The following is a 20,093-nucleotide window of genomic DNA, read 5'->3' on the forward strand; positions in this document are numbered from 1 at the left end:
CGTCACAGACCAGGAACAGCACTATATCATCGGCAGAAAGGAAACTCTGTGTTCATCAAAAAAACAGACAATTCAGCAAGTATTACATTATATTTTAATTAAGGTATGCTGTCCATTGATTGTGTATCTTACTGATGGGAATCGCGCGTGGCTGTTTCAGAAAATCTGTTCTTCACAAGCAACTGAAACAGAACAAGCTAACGTCAATTAGCTACAAAGCTAACAGCTGTGTAGATCATGTCTGCACTCCCTCGCGTAGCTTTCTGTAGCTGAACTGTGTGAACAACACGTTCTCACGGGGTTTCAACAGATATCACTTGTCTAATGCGACCCTTGGGCTGAAATGATCCAACTTCAGTAAGCTAGCTAGCAATTGTTACTCAGACTGAGTCACGGAAATGTATGTAGGTCGATCTCTACGGCCAATAAAACAATGAAGTCATAATAATTCTGTAACCGTAAACAGACTCTGTGATCCATAGCTAGATTGACTAAGCTAATCTGCTCGTATGTGAACAGTTTAGTGTGTTAACCCAACGTTAACTGAACCCCTGTGTCAGGATGTGAGTTTACACCAGCTGTTCTGATGCTCTTTGGTCATTTCGGACCCCACACTGTCACTGCCGATGCTTTGCCTTATAAAGTCCCCCAGCAGAGATGACAGTTGTAAAGTTACACATGTGAATGCTTTCTAATAACAAAGTGTTTCTCTGTCTGCAGATAAACTTAAACTCCAAAGGCAAAGCCAATTTTAGCAGACATGTCGTACGGCAAAGCAGAGAGCTACCGCTCTGTCCCACAGGACTTCAACATTATCATACAGACATGCAGTTCCAACATCCAGAAGATCACACAGAATAGTAAGTGTCCCTCTGCTGAAGAATTCACTCATTTACCAGCTCTAGTGATGTTGGAGAAATCTGCGTCAGCCTGCTGTGCTCAACTTGTTAGTTTTTTCAACAATCATATTGGTTGATTGTGGTCAAATGTGTCTCCTATCTTTAAATCTTTAAAAAAGGTGTTCACAAAGATCAGATTTGTTGAACATCAGTATCAATTTGATAGCAAATAAGTCTGGGGGATAGAGGAATTGTCATCATACCTTTTTAAAATGTTGTTAGATATGAGATTCGATACAGATGTTTTGTCAACACTTCGGTGATTAAAATGCTTCCAAAGCTAATTTCTCAACTTGCAAATCTTTAAGAAGCCTCAATTGCACCTTCTATAAGTATGATGCAGACTCTGTGTGGAGGTTTACTTATTATTCATAAGAATATGGATGTGAATCAGACTGTACCTCAACCAGGTCACAAAGATGCCCATCATATTAATTCAAACAAAAGCCTGTTTGGTTTTAGAGTGGCACAGGAGTGCAGTATTTAGCACTCTGGCCTCACAGTGGTGGATCAAGAAGCTTCCTGCTTTGCATGCTCGACTTTTGCCTGAGTGGGTTTCCCCTGGGTGTTTCAGCTTCTTCCTACAGTCCAAAGACATTGGGTTAAGCAGATATTAGTCTCCGTATGTCAACTCTGTGATAGACTGGTGACCTGTTCAGGATATACAGGTCCCAGTCCTCCCCATTTCGCATGCTGAAGTATCCTTAAGGAAGATACTGAACCCCAAATGGGTCTTTCACATAGATACAAGTGCTACTCATAGATGCACTGTATGAATGGGTTTGTGTGAGAGTGTACTGTAAAGCGCTTTGAGTGGTCAACAAGACTAGACAAGAGCTATATAAATACAGACCTCAGATCTTGATTGAGGTCTGTAGATTGCCTAATACCAGCTGTGATTGGCTCCAGCTCCCAATGACCCTCAAGCAGCTTGTCTGATGAATGATTTATGTATTCAATAAATAGAGAATATGTCTGGACATTCAGTTGTCTGTTCTACTGTAGGGTGTTCATTCTCAATCTACAAGTCTGGGGATGGATATGTGACACTGGAATAATGAACTGAAGACTTTTTGGTTAAACATCATAAGAAGACCATGAGACAAGAATTCAGAGTTTCCGCTTTAAGTTCCTTGTGTTTTCATCTAAATGTGCTCAACAGGTCCTGATCTGTTGAACACATTTAACCAGACATTTTTAACCAGACCACTCATTATTTAGATGTGAATAAAAAGGAACAGATCATCTTAATGTAAATACAAATGTATTTGGTTGAATAACCATTTTTTGCAATTAGTGCATCAAAACTATCACTTATCTTTATCATTTATGTAGTTTCTCTTTTACTGCTGCCTCTTTTACTTCATGTTTGTAACAGGAAAAATGTTGGGCTCTGGGGGAACAGGATCTGGGGCCTCATTTATAATGGGGAGACGGGAAAACATTTACATTAAAACCAACAGTTTTTCTCGCGCGACGTATCTGTTCCACAAGAGCCTTTTAATTAAAAAAATATAAAACAACTTTAAGCAAATAAGGTTCAGATTCGATTTAACAGATGAGTTACGGAGCCGAGTCATTAATAGGTTTTAATAATATCTTCTAACACTGTGCGTGTGTCATCAGATCGCTGCAGTGAACGGGACTGAGCCAGAGAGCGCACAGAGCGCACTGGAGATTACTTATAAGAAATGAGGAAACTTTCCAAATAATATCCCAGAGGAGGTGAGGATCCACTGATGTGAGGGAATCGGTCCGATGCTCTAAATAAATAAATACTGCCGTGACACCGGAGCGGGGATCTGCTCGATGTGTGCATGTGACTGGAAGAACGAGGAGGAAGCGATGGTTCAGCGATCTCTGATGTCACACATTGTGTTATCCACAGCATCAGCAGCAGAGTATCAGTGTATTTTCTTTATTAGTGACATCGCTGCTGTCCCATAAAGTCGCTCTTCACCTCCACCTCACTAACAAACACCTTGATGTCAGTGTCAGAAAGTTTCACTTCCTCTTCACATCGCTTGATGCGGTGACTCCGTCAGGACTCACGGTGGAAACCCATTGGTCAGCAGCATTATTTAATATTCACGCCGTGCTTTGTATTGACCATTTATGGTGGAAAGTGGGCGTGTGGAGGGCGGATTTGGAGGCAGATCCACGTATGAACGTTTCCAGGTGGACTGTGATTTTTAAAGCGAACATTGCGTTCAGGTGAGCTTGCGCACGGTTTTATAAATCGGAATTATCTTTTGCGTACGCCATTTCCGGATTTTGTACGTACGTACACTTTTAGTATGAAACCTACGCACTCTTTTATAAATGAGGCCCCTGGTCATTGACTACAGGGTTTCAGTCTCACAATATCTCTGCTCTTCTCCCAGACATCTCTCTGTAAACTAAAACCAAGAGCACACACTCTGAGCTATTAAATGTTTGAACAAGGAATGTAAAGGGCTCAGTCAGTCACATGTTCCAATAGTTTGGGGCTCAAACAAATGGTGCTTTATCCGGAGTTGTTGACTAGCTGACATTCTAAAATATTTAGTTTTCATGTTCATCTTTTGATCTTACATCCAAAAGATCTACATACAGTCCCTTCAATAAGTTTTGGAGCAGTGTGCTCTGTATTGAGAAAGGCCATAGGCCTCAAAGATTAATGGATTCAATTATTGTGGTCAGAAGTTAAAGTGCAAGGAAGGAACTAATTCTTCAGTCTTATATACTTAATTTGTTTATATGTACACTTTTATATGTACATTTTTCTCTGAGTGCATCTTCCCTTCCTTTTGAAGCTTACTATATCTAATCACTTTATTATAAACAAATTGTTTTTAAAGCCGCATGACTTGCATGTGGCTCAGGACATAGAGTGGGTTGTCATTTAATCGGAATGTCGTGGTTCTCTAGGAGTTGTACATGTATACATAAGCAACTTGACTTGCTTGAGTTTCTTGAAGACGAGTCAAGAGGCTTCTTCGGGTTTTTTAATCAGTTGCCTTCATACAATTCCTGGAAAACCACTCTGACTTGGACTACTGAACATCTTCATAGACAGAGTCAGTGGTTCAATCCCTGACCTCCAGTTGAACAAGGAATGTGGCATATGTTGTTAATACTAGAAAAGTGCTTTATTTATGAAGTCCATTTACTTGTAATCTAAGGACAGCGTGTACATTTGTGTTTTCATCACAACACTGAGTTTTATCACAGAATCTTTTTCCCTTGACAGCTGCTCAGATCAAAACCATTGTGAACCAGGTGGGGACCAGAGAGGACACCAGTGAACTCCAGGATCGTCTGTATGTATCAAATCATGGACTCCCTCTCTCTTTTCACACACACACACACACACACACACACACACACACACACACACACACACACACACACACACACACACACACACACACACACACACACACACACACACACACACACACACACACACACACACACACACACACACACACACACACACACACACACACACACACACACACACACACACACACACACACACACACACACACACACACACACACACACACACACACACACACACACACACACACACACACACACACACACACACACACACACACACACACACACACACACACACACACACACACACACACACACACACACACACACACACACACACACACACACACACACACACACACACACACACACAGAGAGAGAGTTCCCTTTGGATAATCACTTTGTCCCACTGGCCTATGCTGTCCAAAATGAAATGCGCCTGTTAGATTACTGAGTCTCTGAGCGCACATGTCATTGACATCACTACAAAGTAAGCCCGTCAAAATGGTCACAACACCATTGTGACATGTACTATGAAGATGTACTTCATTGTTGAAGGGTGATGCATAGTCTGGAGAAACTCATCAGATTGACTAGTAGAGCTGGGTCAATTTCTCGATTCTTAGATGCATCACGATGCAGAGACGGAACATAATCGATTTATGTTCATTGATTTACGCGATGTCCTGCCACTGCACAATAATAACACCGCTGTTCCAGGATCAGACAGACACTCATTAAGGGTCCTGTCTGTGTCAGAGTCTCTGTCGGAGGCTGTTTCCTCCTCACTCTTCTGACCTGCACTTACTTTACACTTTAACATTAAACGCCATCACTGATCACAAGTTATTGGGACACGTACAGGACTGACGTTGACTTTGTGTTTGTTTGATTCTCTAGAGTTGATGAGACACGCGTTAAAACACACCGTGCACGCATTTCCCTGCTTCACACAACTCGAGAAGTAACATGACGCGCACAGTCAGGACATCAGGGTTAAAGTTACGGAACGATCCGGAGTCATGATCCAACATCATCGATTAGTAACTAAAAACATGGGATTTTCAGTTGATGTGTGAGGAGGGACGGAGACGAGCACACATACACACTCCTACCGACAGAAGTTTGACGACTATTGTTGTTGTTGTTGAGGAATTTTGTACCATCCTCACACATAACTGTGTATGGCATTGGCACTATATATTATGTATATTGTATATTACACATATCTACAAGAGAATAGTGCCTGTTTAATTCCACAGATTCTCCCTTCTCTATCTTAGCAGTACCCAAGGTCAGGTTATAGATACAGGGCCAACCAACAGTACATTGTAGTGTCTACGTTGAGGGACTTTCATATCTAACTCGGATGGGCCAGACAGAGAGGCACCAACTTCAACTCTTTTGCGTATTTTTATCAGTAGCAAGTCGTAAGGACACAATGTGATTTAGGAATGAATACTTTAGGCTTAACTATCTAATAGGGTTGCGAACACCTTCATGTTACATAGAGTGACAGCAATTCTAGCCATTCGTGGATGTGCTGTTAGAATGGGTGACGCAAGTAGAGGGAGATATATGCAGATGCTGTGTGAGACATCTTCAGAATGAGGGTGACAATTGCTCATGTTACTTTGTTAGCGTTTTTATATTGTTTCACCTTCTGGTCTCCTTGATGCATCAAGTCTACATTACAATCTTCTACACAAGACATTACCTGCTGCCTGAGTTCTCCTTTCACCAGTTTCTAGAATACTTCCATAACAGTTGATTTATGAATTGAAAACCTTATTTTCTAAATTATGGGACACTTGAAATGACAGTAACACTCTATAATACTTTTTAAAGCACTTTCTAAATAAAAACAGAGTTAATTTTTGTCTGACTGATTTTATTAATTGATGAATAAGCAGCCATGTGCAGTAATATAGAAAATTGTTGAATTGATACATTGAAATGCATCGAGATGCATCATTTGAATCAAATCTTTGACTCCTGAATCGTTATCGAATCGTGAGGCTCTTTTGACTAGTAGAGTTTAACTCTAAAATGCTTGTATCTCCACAGGCAGCAAATACAACACTATACTAATCAATTGGCAAAAGAAACCAACAAGCGCCTGAAGGACTTGGGATCAATCCCTTTGCCCTTGTCACCCTCAGAGCAGGTAAGTGTCCCTCTTCATTTGTCACCAGCATAAGGAGCAAAAAATATATAGTGTTGGACTCAAGTTCTAAATTTTACTGTGCAATCAGGCTTATATTCAAAATAGATGGAAATCTTAACAAAACTGCAAATTCATAATTAAAATACAACCACACCAACCTCCACAACTCGGCCTTTAAGTAGATTCCACTTAATGTGCTAAGAGCAAAGTCCCTGTGTGGTTCTGACTTACGGCCTGTAAACTGCAGCAGCCACACTTTATTAAACTAATGTCTCAGCAATGTGGCTCTGGTTATGTTTTTTTTCTAATACAGCGGCTTTAAAAACAATTTGTTTATAATAAAGTGATTAGATATAGTAAGCTTCAAAAGGAAGGGAAGATGCACTCAGAGAAAAATGTACATATAAAAGTGTAAATATAAACAAATTAAGTATATAATCCGTTTATGAGTAAGATCCAATTACAGTTCTTCCTTTCTTTTTATTGAATCAATGGTTTGAATCTGAAACAAATTGTGCGATTCCCACCTCTAACCTCTTGCATGTAATTCTGATGAATGCTCAGGTCCACCAACTTTCAAATGATGTAACCATTGTGATTTCATTCTCTTATTCTGCCTGTCTCTTAAATCCCATTTACTGACAACCGACTTTTTCCTTTTGAAGTTTGTTTCTTCAACAATTTTCAAAAATAAAGTTTGTTTCATAGTTATATTTTTCCTGGTTTTACCTCTGGTGATTGTGTACCTAAAAAAGTATCTGTAAAAAATCTGGGTTTGGTATCGTTTTTTGTCTTTGCTGATAGTGGTACTAAATTGATACTTTTAAAATGGTTCTGATACTGAATAGTACAAGAACTAATTTATCATGGCTCCTGCCAGCAACAGTCACTGGCCGAAGGCTTTATGTTTTGGGGTTGTCCATTCAAGTGTGTACATTTTTGGTTTCAAATGCTTGATGAATTCATAATCAAGAATATCTAATAAACAGGAAGTTTGTATCACTGGAAAAAACACAAATAGTTCAGAATTTTTTTTATTATTTTTGCTTCTCAAACATCTTTGAGATCTTCCTTGTCTTTCCAACTGGTCTCATACTGTATGTGTCCCTCTACTCTGTGATATCCAGAGGCAGCAAAAGATCCAGAGGGACCGGCTGATGAATGATTTCTCAGCTGCTCTCAACAACTTCCAAGCAATCCAGCGGCGTGCAGCAGAGAGGGAAAAGGAGTCGGTAGCCAGGGCGAGGGCTGGATCCCGTCTGTCAGTAAGTAGGAGTCAGTGGTGGCTTCATACCACAGGAGGGCAGATGAAGAATTCCCCTAACTGCATTCATGACAGAAGTGAAGAAACATCAGATTCTAGTGAGCCATGTCTTGATTTGTGTTTTACTCAATGGACTTTGACTTTAATGGCTTTTCTGTTCTCTCTCAGGCTGAGGACAGTTCTCGAGATGAAAAACTGGTATCTTTCGATAAGTAAGTAGCTTGACATTCAGTCAGAGTTTCATTGCCTGGCAGTTTAGTTGTTTAGATTGAACTAGAATAGCACCTAGAAGAGTCCTTAACTCCACAGTTTCATGGTAATCTTTCCAGTGGTTTACTGCTGACTAACAGACAAACAAACAAATGCTGATGAAAACAACCTCTTCAGTGGAGATAATAAATTAAGAATTCCATCTCCAAAAAGAGAAACCTAGCATCTCTCAATGTATCCCATCAAGTATCTAGACTGTGGTGACTGCCATTTTCTTATATTTTCTTCCACAATTTCATATGGAAAAAAAAAATCCACACTCCTCACAACAACAATGCAATTTGCAGCACTATATGGCGGGTGACATCTCGCGCTACAGTCCATAATGTTTTCATCGTCCATGCAGACGGTCAGACCCCATAGTTTCAGCTGCAGTCCTTGCAGTTCTGTCTCTCACGTGAGAACATGTCCATCACTCTTTAGTCTGTGTTCCTGTCTGAATCTGTCCATTAATAAATTAATCAATTAATCAACTTGGCTATTAAAGACAAGAAATTAAATCATTGTGCTTAAAACAAATGTTTTCACTGCAAACATGATCTATACTTGCACAGAAGAAAACAAGACTGAAAACAATATACAACAGTAAGAACGATCAGCTTTAGTTTTTGGACAAAATGTTTGTGTCTTTCCTGTTTGTAATAAGCCAAGACGACTGGGGTCAGATGAATGCCCAGGAAGAGGAGGTGGCGGCGATCACAGAGGAGGATCTGGAGCTCATCAAGGACAGAGAAACCAACATCAGACAGCTAGAGGTCCGTTTGCATAGTATTTCTAATATAGAGGACACAGTGGAACACAATCATGGCTACAGACTTATTTTAAAATCCACTGTCATGCCGTTGGACCACATACAACTGCCTCAACTGATTTTGTCTGTTTCAGTCTGACATCATGGATGTTAACCAGATCTTCAAGGACTTGGCAGTGATGATCCATGATCAGGGAGAAATGATAGGTGAGTAGCGCTATTCTAACCCTTGGTTATGGCAATTGTAGTGGTTCTCTGAAGCATTCTACACATTTTAATCGTTTTTTAGATGATTCTAGAACTCAACTGGAGTTTATCTGCTCTTCACTTAATTTCTTTCAGTTGATGGTGTATGTCTGAGTAAATTCCAAACCAGAACCTCATAGACCTCTGACACAAGATTTTGTCAGGACACAGGCCACCATACAATAACATATGTAACAATGAAATCTGTAACTGTGCCCAGGAGCAGGGCAGGGTTCCATTAGTTCTCTTCCTTCATCTGGTCATAATAACGTGCCATAACGTGTTATTGGGAACTAGATGCCCTGTGCAGACTTATAACCAAGAACCCAGTTGTGCTGAATGAGACCCCATGGTCAGACGCCTGTTAGATAAATATTAAAAATAATTCTGAGTGGAAACATTCTCCTGAGTGCTCAGAATCCTGGACTGAAGGACTTCATTTCAGAAAAAGACATGAAGCATCCTGCGAAGAAACACAGGCGTGGTTCCAGAAAAAGTATATATATAAAGACTCTGGACTTGAACCCAGTAGAGCATCTCTAAAAATGCCTGTGCACATCCAACCTGAGCTTGAATTATTCTGCCAAGAGGAATGGGAGGCACTTAACCGAGAAAACGTTACGCTCTAACTGCTGCTATAGGTGAATGGTCTGAGTACTTGGCATATTTCAGTTTGTAACTTGTAAACCACTAAGGAGTATCGAATATAGATGAGACAAATATACTGGTTCAATTTTGTAATGAGACTGAAGAAAAGAAGAAAAAAGTATAAAAGAGTCAGAAATGTGTCTGTATTAATTGTATACAACTATATGGCCATATAAAGAGAGTATAGTATGTGTGTGTAGTTAACTATACCGAACTTTCACAGTTCTGAGCATGCTCGGACCTCAGAGTTCAACTTGAATGTAGTTTCTCCTCTAGTCTAAGCAGTTTGCCTTACACACATGCACGACGCAACAAGAGATTCTCCACTCACAACAGCAACAAATTTTCTGCAGTATTCAGATGAGGGTGGTGCAGCAGGCAGAATGTGATGTATTAATTCTGCGGTAGAGATCACTTATTTTATTTCACACCACTTTGACTATTACATGGGCTCTTACCACCACAAACTCCCTTTACTTCTTTGTCTTCAGTGTGTATGCTACCATTTCCTTAAATTTTTTCCCTGTTGGAAACGTCATCAAAAACCCCCACTTGTGCTTGGTGAATGCTGCGTAGGATTTCTTGCTATGTTCTCACATCGGCTCCGGCTGACTTTATACCAGGGGGCCAGGCAGAGAAAGTCTACAGAAACTCCAGAGGCTCTCATTCGGACATTTGCTTTCTCGCACACCTCCTCAGGAGTTCAGTGCATGTCTGAAAGCAGTTTTATTTAGCTTTCAGCTCACCTTTCTCTATGCTCTGCCCTGCAGATAGCATTGAGGCAAACGTGGAAAATGCTGAAGTTCACGTAGAACGAGGAACAGAGCAGCTCCAGAGAGCCAGTTACTACCAGGTGAGTGTGCAGCAGTTGTCAGTCCTGAGTGCTGTCAGTCAGTGAGGTCCCTGCCACTAACCCTCCAGTCTGTGCTTCTTTATCACAGCAAAAGTCCCGGAAGAAGATATGCATCCTTGCAATGGTTGGTTCCATCGTACTTGTCATACTTGGCATTATCATCTGGCAAGCTGCGAAGTGAGTCGACCGCACAACTTGTGTGACACTTCTATATTTAACTGTGCCCCCTCTCACCTGCAAATACCTGCTTGGAATGATGAAAAAAGGCTGATCACTATGTTGAATTCAGGAGAGTAAATTTCTGCAGTGGGCTGGTCATTGAAGGAAAACATACTGTCGTCACCCGATCAAGCCTGTTTCTGTAACATAGCTGAACAAATTGAAACTGAGAAGATGAGGTGGTGTAGGGGAGCGATTTAAGACCTGAGATTCCCTCGCATTCATTTCTTATTTACTGCACTAACACTAGCTTTCACTGTATGTCTGTATGTCACTGTATATAAAAATGTTATTTGAAATTTCAGACATCGGCATAATAACAATAAGAGATACAGCTTGTCAAAGTAAAACCCAAGGTTTTAAGGGTTGTAAATGATTATTTGTCAGCTGTTGTTGTGCTACCTGCCGATGTAGAGTATATGCAGGGTCACAGGCTCTGCAATGGCTCTTGGCCTTCACACTAACATTACATGGGACTATTATGACACTGGTGGTGAAGGCATATGTGATTGTACTATACATGTTGTAAAATGAAAACTTAAACTGATAACCAATATAAATTAACCCCTGGTCTGTAAATATCCCAGAGTGCTGCATTATAGTCTGCTAAAAAACTTCTGGATAATAATGACGGTGTTTAAAAAATGAAAGTCTTCAAACGAAACATATTTAAATGAATTTCTATGACTCCTGGTATTATGCATAATAAATGTTTTAAACTATTTTAAAACTTCTTTGGAGCGCGTCATCAGTTTTTCACCTCCAAGTGTTAAAATGTTGGTTCAGTGCTTTTCCTCAGGGAAGTCAAGGCATTTGTTTGGCCTGAAATCTTTGGAAGTTTGATCTTAATGATTCTGATGAAAGGTAAACCATAATAATTTGGATGTGGATTTTATTTTTGTGATCTCTGCCATTATTTCTGTCAGCTATGATAATGTTTAACTCGCCAAAGAGAGATACACATCAAGGCTGTCACATTTTACTTGAAATTGAAATGCATGTTCAAACTTGACAGGAATAGTTTGTATAGGACCTGTAATGAAGTGTTTGAGTTCAAAATGTACAGCCTAGAAATGCATCAGACCGTCTGGTATAGTTTGCCTTTTGATCCAGGAGAGAGCAACCACTGTTTGACACAGACCTTGACCTATTGCCAGCCAGTTATGTTGTTTTTCAATGAAAATGGATGACGCTAGTAAGCAAAGCTAGCCTGAGCGAAACATTCATGAAACCCGTGCTTTAAGAGGCGTCGTGTTAATGTATTTTGGGTTCTATACAACGTAAATATCATTGTTATCACCAAAGCTGTTTGTGGTCCTTTGACTAAAACCACCTTATCTGTGGGCTCACCTGTTAGCAGCAGCAGAGTATTGCTTAACCTTGTCTAACTAAAATATTTGACAAATAGTGCTTCATGTCAAATTGGTTTGAACTTTACTTTTGGTAAAAATTGAGAGACCAACACATCTATTTTAATTGAGCGAAATTAATGACAAAAAAAGTAAATATGGCGGACATCAACTCAAATATCTTTGCAAATTTTGTGGCTTAGCAAATCTTGGCTTTAACAGAAAGTAATTTTAAAGGCACTTTAGATAGAAAGGTCGAGACCCTAAGAATAGAGTAACACGAAGTAAGAAAGAAACCCAACAATTTCTACAATTACAAAACTGGGGAGAAAAACGTCCACATTAACTGAAAAAGAAACTCTCAGAGAAACAGACTGCTTCAACCGGTTGGATGAGTGGAGAAAAATGGAAGAGAGAGAGAGATACCAGGGACAGTTGTGTTACCATCATCTTTAAGCTCTGTCAGACTGGTTGTTATAATAAGAGTGTTTGTTGTTGCGTTGTGTCTAGCCGCTCAGTCAGAGATGACTGCAGAAATGAGAGAGGGAGAGAAAGCTACACAGTAAGTGACATGTAGGTAAAGCAAACACTGAAATGTTTAGAAAGATGAGCGCAGTATAGACATATCGTGTCACATTTGCGAAAATAGCTGAAAAATATTTAAGTGATATAGACATTTTCCAAAAGGGGGCAGTGCATTTCCAGACTTTTCATCCCCATGTGCAGAAGCAGCAATCTCTCATCACACGTGCCTGACACATGATGGATCTGGATCGGTGTATTAGAAGTGCAACGTTTCATCTTTGCTCTTTATCAATCACACAGGGTGAAACTACTGTATGAAGAGTTCATATTTTTCAGCAAGTCCTGAAAAAACACACTCCATATTCCCTGTCTCACAACATAAAAGAAAGTGGTTAAAAAAATCCTGGACCCAGGTGAAAATATGTCCTCTCAGTAAGTTTACCAGTGTAACAGCACCCAGAATCTGAAGCCCATACCAGGAAGGGTATATTTAAACCCCAATAAGGTGACATGTGAATAGACCAACATGGCACTCGCTGTAGGTCTAAATCAGATTACTGATCATTGAATCACATTAATGGCGGCAGTGGACAATGACTGTGGACTAAAGTGGCATCCGATCTTGATGGTGGATCATGATCTTGCTGACTGCTGACCATAGACTATGATTGCAGCAGGACTGCTTGATACCAGCTTGATACACAGTATTTCTTCTCAGATACTTGACCATTACTGACAATAATCCATCAATTCATTGACCTTCAGTTTTGCTTCAAAAATGTTTACCCTTTTCAATGGTGCTAAAACCCGTATCTTTCTGATGTTCTCCTTTACATGTGGCATCTATTGCACTTCTGTCCGTCCTGGGGGAGGGATCCCTCACATGTGGCTCTCTCTGAGGTTTCTATGTTCTTTTTACCCTGTTAAAGGGGTTTTTAGTAGTTTTTCCTCACTCTTGTTGAGGGTTAAGGACAGAGGATGTTACACCTTGTTAAAGTCCTATGAGACAAATTGTGATTTGTGAATATGGGCTATACAAATAAAACTTGATTGATTGATTAAATCCTACATGATTGCTTTTTCATTCATTTTCAATTATAGTTCTAGTACTAACAACAGGTTATATGTATTAATCATTACTTTAAGTGTGTTTTAAACAAGTAGTTCTCATATTAATCTTTGGTACATTCTGCAACTCTGCTTACCTATGTATAAAAGTCCTGGCATGGCACTGCAGGTAACATACAGATTTAAGAATATGACTTGAGAAGACCAAGCAGGCTTCCTGGTACGACATACTGAACTGGAAATTCCATCTGCACCAGACTGGAGACTCAAAATAGTACCTTCCATTCTTATCGACCAATCAAGTTATATTCACCCATTCACACAGTGTTTCTATACACAATCCTTTTGAATACACATCATTCATACAGTCATACACTGTGAGCACATCCATCTGGGGCAATTTGGGATTCAGCATGACTGGAGGTGCCAGGGATTGAACCACCAATCTTCTAATTAGTGGCTGACCCTCTCTACCTCCTGAGCCAAAGCCACCTGCTAGTGTGAATTTGTGTGCTATACATGTGATGGACCGGTACCCTATGTTTCCCATCTCCTCACTCACTGCATGTTGCTTTAGATTGTTAGTCTTGACCAATCCCCTTCTCCTAAAACCTGAACAGGAAACTTCAGCGACATAAAGATGATGAATGTAGATATCTGATTTATCAATGACAAATATGGCACTGACAAAATACATGTGAGTTTTATTATTTTTGTCCAGCACAAACATTATGTAAGATGAAGAGTTCTAATGGGCTCTTGGACTGGTTTTCAAATGTTATCACATTAGTCTGACTTTAATGTTTTTGGCCTCCATGCAGAGCAGGTAATTGGCACCACTCCCTGCTGCCAGATTAAATCTTCCATCTGTCTTTAAGTAGCACAGAGGTGCGTGAGAAGAAAGAACACTGGAGTAGAAGGACTTTGACAACTTGGGTGAGCTCACATGTCTCGACTGTAGCTCGCACAAGGGTTCTGGTGTCCTGTGTTTTTTTATCGTTGGCTGTCTGGCTGAGTTACTGATATGTATATTTGACTCAGAGCAGAGGGCTGACAGGACTCCCTCCAACCGACTCGACTAATGTCCAGCCTTTTATTAAATCCAGCTGTTTCAGCAGCTCAACAGCAAAGAACTGGAACTAAATTATACCTTGCAGCCAAAAAAACATCAAATATAACACCGACCATCAATTTAACTTTTAGCTCAAGTCTAGTGCTAGAAAGTGACTGCATTATATTACAGTGATTTTAAACAATATTTTTGCCAGCAATTTTATTCCAGCATATGGAACCTGTATTTCAGTTTTGGAGCATATGCCATTAAGTGAAGCAGGTTCAGCTCTGTAACTGCACAACAGCCCAGTGAGACTAATCACATAATAAGCTATTACAGACTCTCACTTTCATTCTAGGTTAAACATCAGGCTTAGCTTGCTGGCACTGCACCAGTGCTCCACGTGCTCTTTTGTCATATTAAGAAATACAGTATGGAGCTGTGCGAGCATGTGAAGCAGTAATCTGGAATATGAACATACTTAAATGCAGAGGTATTGAGCTATTTTGGAATAAAATGTGTCAGTCACATTCCTTTAGTGAAAGCTTGGTTTTAGATGATTTGGACATTCATATATCAATGGAAAAACCAGAAACATTTTACTGGGTTAAAAAAAACATCAAAAAAAGCAGCTGTCCTTTGGCTGAAGGGAGCTGTGCCGGTGTGTACTTGCACACATACAGCATCCCTGTTTCGACATCTTTTTTTCAGCTCATACAAAAGAGAGTCAAGCGCAACTGTTTGAAGCATTAGAACAACTCAAGACATGGAAAGCATCAATAAAATGCCTTTGAAAATAGTATGTTCTTAGATTTCAAATATTGCACATAGTCTGCTGACCCAATTCCCAAAGCAGTCCTGACTTGTCCAAAATTCGTAGATTGACACATACAATATGTAGTTCTACTTTTAGGCAAAAGAGTAAAAAGACAGAATGTCGCCTGAGAGCTCCAGGGGTATCCCAACCTGCTAGAAGTTGCATGGAGATGGACAAATTACAGATACACTAACATTAAATGATAAAACCTCTGCAGCTAACATGTTTTAGTAACATATCCAGCCCCTCTATATATCTTCAAAAAGCTATGGCAAGCCAGTTAGGAATTATTTGCACAAGAATGGTCTGTTTAAAGACTCTCAGTCAGTATTTATCTGTTGACCACAGTGGATTTTTCAGGCATTTTAGTGCCAAAGTAATTTTATTGAAGACCTGTTTACAAAATGACTGTACAGTATAGCCTAAGGAAAAATCTGTGTCTTGTGGTTACTGCGGGTATTGCTATGCAAGGTGACCAGAAAAAAACGAATGTTATGCAAATGTACATAATGCAAATGAGACAATGTCTAGGTCAGTTGAGTTTACTTACCCGCTAAACAGGTAACCTTAGCCATCATCGCAACAATTGCTCCCCCTGAGAAATTTGGCCAGTGGCCAACGCCACTGGTTCTAGAATCTGTGAGTGTAGAACAGGAGGTGGCGCCTTCAGCTAGCATGCTCCTCTCCTGTGGAACCAGCTCCCACTCTGGGTTTGAGAGGCAGACACCTCTTTTAAGGTTAAACTTGGTTATGCTGTTATAGGTCTAGAGCTCCAATCATGCACTGAGAACTTTTTAATTATTATTATTAACAGCATCATTAATAACAATACTTATTATTAATTATTATATTCATTGTTGCTGCTATCATAAATAACATCTTTACACTCTTATTGATTTCATTATAACTAGTCAAAGCTGAAACCCTATGCTGTTCCTAGTCTCTCTCCCCCATGTCTCTCTCTCTCTCTTCCGCATTTGTCCCTGAACCAACCGTTCGAGGCAGATGTCTTGAAATTGAGTCTGGTTCTAGAGTTTTCTTCCAGTTAATGAGTGAACTGTGGGTTGCTCTATAATTTCTGACCTTCTATGTAAAGTGCCTTGAGATAATGCATATTATGATTTGGTGCTATAGTTATAAAACTGAATTGATTATTATATTGATTGATGTTGTTAATATATGATCTGTTGCTGCTCATTAATAACATCATCACATCTGTAATATCAATTTTAACATTTACATTATAACAACCAGACAGAGCTTAAATGTGACAAGAACTGTTCCTGGAACCAGGAATCAATATGCCTCCTCTGTATTTTTGTGGTTAAATGTTTTCCTTTTACAACATGTATGTTCTTAGCATGTTTATATGTTAAAATGTGTTTTTATTTCACTGCTTCAGAACTGATCAGTAACATGTGTCCTTCAGTCCAGCAGGTGTCGCTGCTATATCTGAACTCGGTGTCTATGTTTACCTGCCGCTAGCCCTCTGGGTTCGCTCCCTAACTCAAAGTGCGCACAAAGGAGAAATGTGCGCCGTGCTTCTGCTGCGGGTGTCGGTACTTGAGCGGATCACGCAGCCGCCGAAGACTTTCTGCTGCAAGTGGAGAAAGGAGAAGAAACGTCTCAAGTCCCGGCGCTGAGAGCGCTGCTCACCGAGCGGCTAACGACAGCGGCGGAGGTGATCGTCGCTGTGTTTGAGGAAACCGTGGCGGAGTACAAAGACCGAGTGGAGCGGTCAGAGCGGGAGATCTGCCGCCAGAGGAGGCTGCTCGATGCCGTGATGAAGCCTGAAGTCAGGTTAGTAGCTAAGCTGTTGTGTGGTAGCCAAGCTAGAGGAGCTGAGATGCTCCGTGCTAGCTGAACTAGTGGAGCTTGCGTTTCTCGGACAGACACAAGATACATTTGTGAGTTGTGGCTCTTAAATCTATTTAACGTGTGCAGAGCAGCTCATCACTGACTGCATCAAGAAGATGATCAGAATTTTACATTATCTTTAAATGCATTAAGACAAGGTGTAAAAGATACAAATATATACAGATAAGGACCGTGCTGTTTGCATGTTATGTTTTGAAAATGATGCGTGCCGAACGTCCAGTGTTAAGCGCCACTTGGAAACAAGGCAAGAAAGAAGTTTCAAAGATCAGGCAGATAAGGGAGAATTAATCAGACGTGCAGTGTCCAGGTATGAGAAGCAAGCCAACTCTCTCAGTCGTTGCCAACCCCAAAAACATGCGACTGAAGCAAGCTTTCGCAAATCTGAATAAGTGTGGTTGGTGGGGTTAATGACAAGCTTATTATTGCAATCATAATAAGATAAACATGTTTCTTTAAAGTGTTGTTCTATATATAGCAAAGATTAATGGAATACAATAACATGTCTGTTGGAATTATAAATGTGGTTCAATAATACAAATTTAAATTTAAAAAAAAATGTTGATATGGCACACTAATTAACAAGGAAATGTCACATTGGCTCTTATTGTCAAAAAGGCTGCAGACCCCTGGTTTACAGGGACAATAAAAACATTTTCTTCCACAAATATGACTGTTGTTTGGTTAATTTAAACAGCAGTATTTTCAAGGCAAAAAGTTTCAACATATCACTATCTCAGTTACTACTAATTTACACAGTTGGGTTAAAGACATTGAGTCCGATAAGGCTCCGAGATAAGTTGTGTGGTTTATTTTGTAATGTTGCCTGTCTACCAGAAGACGTTACTGCTGCTGCCCGGTGTAACATGAGCACAGCTACTGTGCATTGGACCAGTCCAATAAAGATATTTTTGTTATCTAAACATTAGACCTTTTTTAATACCATTTTGGAATCTCAATGGGGAATCAGAATTAATCAAATTTAAATGATAACCCAACCCTGCTTGCGATAAATCAACATGAAAGCTCCCTGGCTACTGACAGACCACTGACAGCTTCACAGCCAGGATAAGGCGCAAAGCCCGGCCACGGCGCCACTGGGTCTGGGGCAGACACCAGGGAGCCATGCACAGCTCCACTAAGCCCACCTACAGTGTTAATTTAGAGTCTTTTCATACATGTTTTTTTTTACAGATTTTAGCGGACTTCAACTTTTAAACGGTAGAGAGTCAGAGAGACACGCACAGAAAATATGAAACACCATTTTTTTGCCGTCTTTTGCGATACATCTATTGCACAAATGAATATCGCAATGACGAAAGATTGTCGATATATCGTGCAACCCTAATGACTTGCCACTCAGTGAAATATGCCTTTGTGTTGAAGTTGGTGACTCTGTCTGGGCACATCTTAGTTAGATATGAAAGTCCCTGAGCGTGAATACTACAATGCACTGTTGGACGGTCCTTTTATCTATAACCTGACTTGTCATACTGCTTAGTGAGAAGGGAGTGTGTGTGGAAACTAGACAGACACTATTCTCCTGTACAGATATATATATATATAGTAGCATATACACTAATGTGTGAGGATGGTATAAAAATTCCTCAACAGATATCACTAAATTCCAAACACTAAATCTTTAACATAAGCAAGCTGTTCTGCAGCCAGTGTAACCGTATATTTCCTATGGGTGCAAGGCTTTGCTTTAACTCCATGCAAACATCCTGCAGTACATTTAAGAATGTCATAGCATAAAATGAAGGCTACTTCTCCATTGTCAAAAAACACCTACAATACATGAAAGCAAACAAGAAAACAATACAATTTATTCAGTATGAAATAATTAACATAAATTACATTGTAATTCTGGCCTTTCAACCCAGGATAAACCTGCACACGACTAGCCTCACAAACTACATATCATACAATCAAACAGAAGTGTGGTGCCACTGGCTCAGAGCCAACCTCTTTCTTTTAAAGAAAAGGATTGTTATTGAAACAAAAATATTGGTATTGTGACACTATTTGAGACCAAAAAATGTACCAAACCTCTCTACTCTCCCTGCAGCATTCCTGCAGCTGGTGGTGAGTAAAGAAGAGGTTCATCCTGAGCAGCAGCAGTGGAGCCCCCTTGTGGACCAGGAGGACCCAGAGCCCCCCCACATTAAAGAGGAACAGATAGAACTGAGGATGAGTCAGGAGGAAGAAGCTAATATCAAGTTCACATTGACTCCTGTCACTGTGAAGACTGAAGAAGATGAAGAGAAACCCCAGTCGTCACAGTTTCATCAGAGTCAGACTGAGGAGAACAGAGCGGATTTAAATCCTGCTCCTTGCACACAAATCCTTAATCAAGTCCTGATGTAATAAATAAAGAGCTTATAACACTGTACTGTCCCAAAAGATGACTTTGCTCCCTAAACACAGGCTCACTTATGGATCCTAGAAAAATCTTTAACAATAAAATGGGAGGTAGATCCTTCAGCTAACAGGCTCCTCTCATGCGGAACCAGTTCCCAGTTGGGTTGGACATCCACTGTACGTTTAAGGTTAGGCTTAAAATGTTCCTCTTTGATAAGACTGCTTGTGGGACTTCTATCATAATCTGAGCACTTTTCTTTCTATCCATTCATTTATAAATCACTTTCCATTTTTACAAACATTCTAACAGTTCTTAAATGTGCTTTAAACACACTGACATGAAGACACACATGCACACATATGCACTGCACACCCATTGATAAGGCCTTCTTGTCCA

The 20,093-nt window shown here is 40.1% G+C and overlaps 1 protein-coding gene and 1 long non-coding RNA gene across 4 annotated transcripts; both read left to right on the plus strand.

Moving 5' to 3' along the window:
- Nucleotides 1-11,366, plus strand: stx12 (syntaxin 12). Of its 3 annotated transcripts, none has more exons than XM_061093095.1 (10): nt 1-103; nt 721-860; nt 4,132-4,201; nt 6,294-6,393; nt 7,521-7,658; nt 7,826-7,869; nt 8,574-8,682; nt 8,813-8,885; nt 10,343-10,425; nt 10,514-11,366. In XM_061093095.1, exons 2-10 carry the CDS (start codon nt 761-763, stop codon nt 10,604-10,606), a joined length of 810 nt encoding a protein of 269 aa, XP_060949078.1. In that variant the 5' UTR covers nt 1-103; nt 721-760; the 3' UTR covers nt 10,607-11,366. The 3 variants fall into 3 exon arrangements, with proteins under 3 accessions (XP_060949078.1, XP_060949080.1, XP_060949079.1); XM_061093097.1 differs by having other exon boundaries at nt 1-79; XM_061093096.1 differs by having other exon boundaries at nt 1-75.
- Nucleotides 11,367-16,963: 5,597 nt separating this feature from the next.
- On the plus strand, nt 16,964-19,725 carry LOC133026312 (uncharacterized). Its single transcript, XR_009683186.1, has 2 exons — nt 16,964-17,257; nt 19,404-19,725. It is a non-coding gene; the product is annotated as an uncharacterized LOC133026312 (long non-coding RNA).
- Nucleotides 19,726-20,093: the final 368 nt, after the last annotated feature.

Source organism: Limanda limanda, chromosome 19, assembly GCF_963576545.1.
Source record: "Limanda limanda chromosome 19, fLimLim1.1, whole genome shotgun sequence".
NCBI lineage: Eukaryota > Metazoa > Chordata > Actinopteri > Pleuronectiformes > Pleuronectidae > Limanda > Limanda limanda.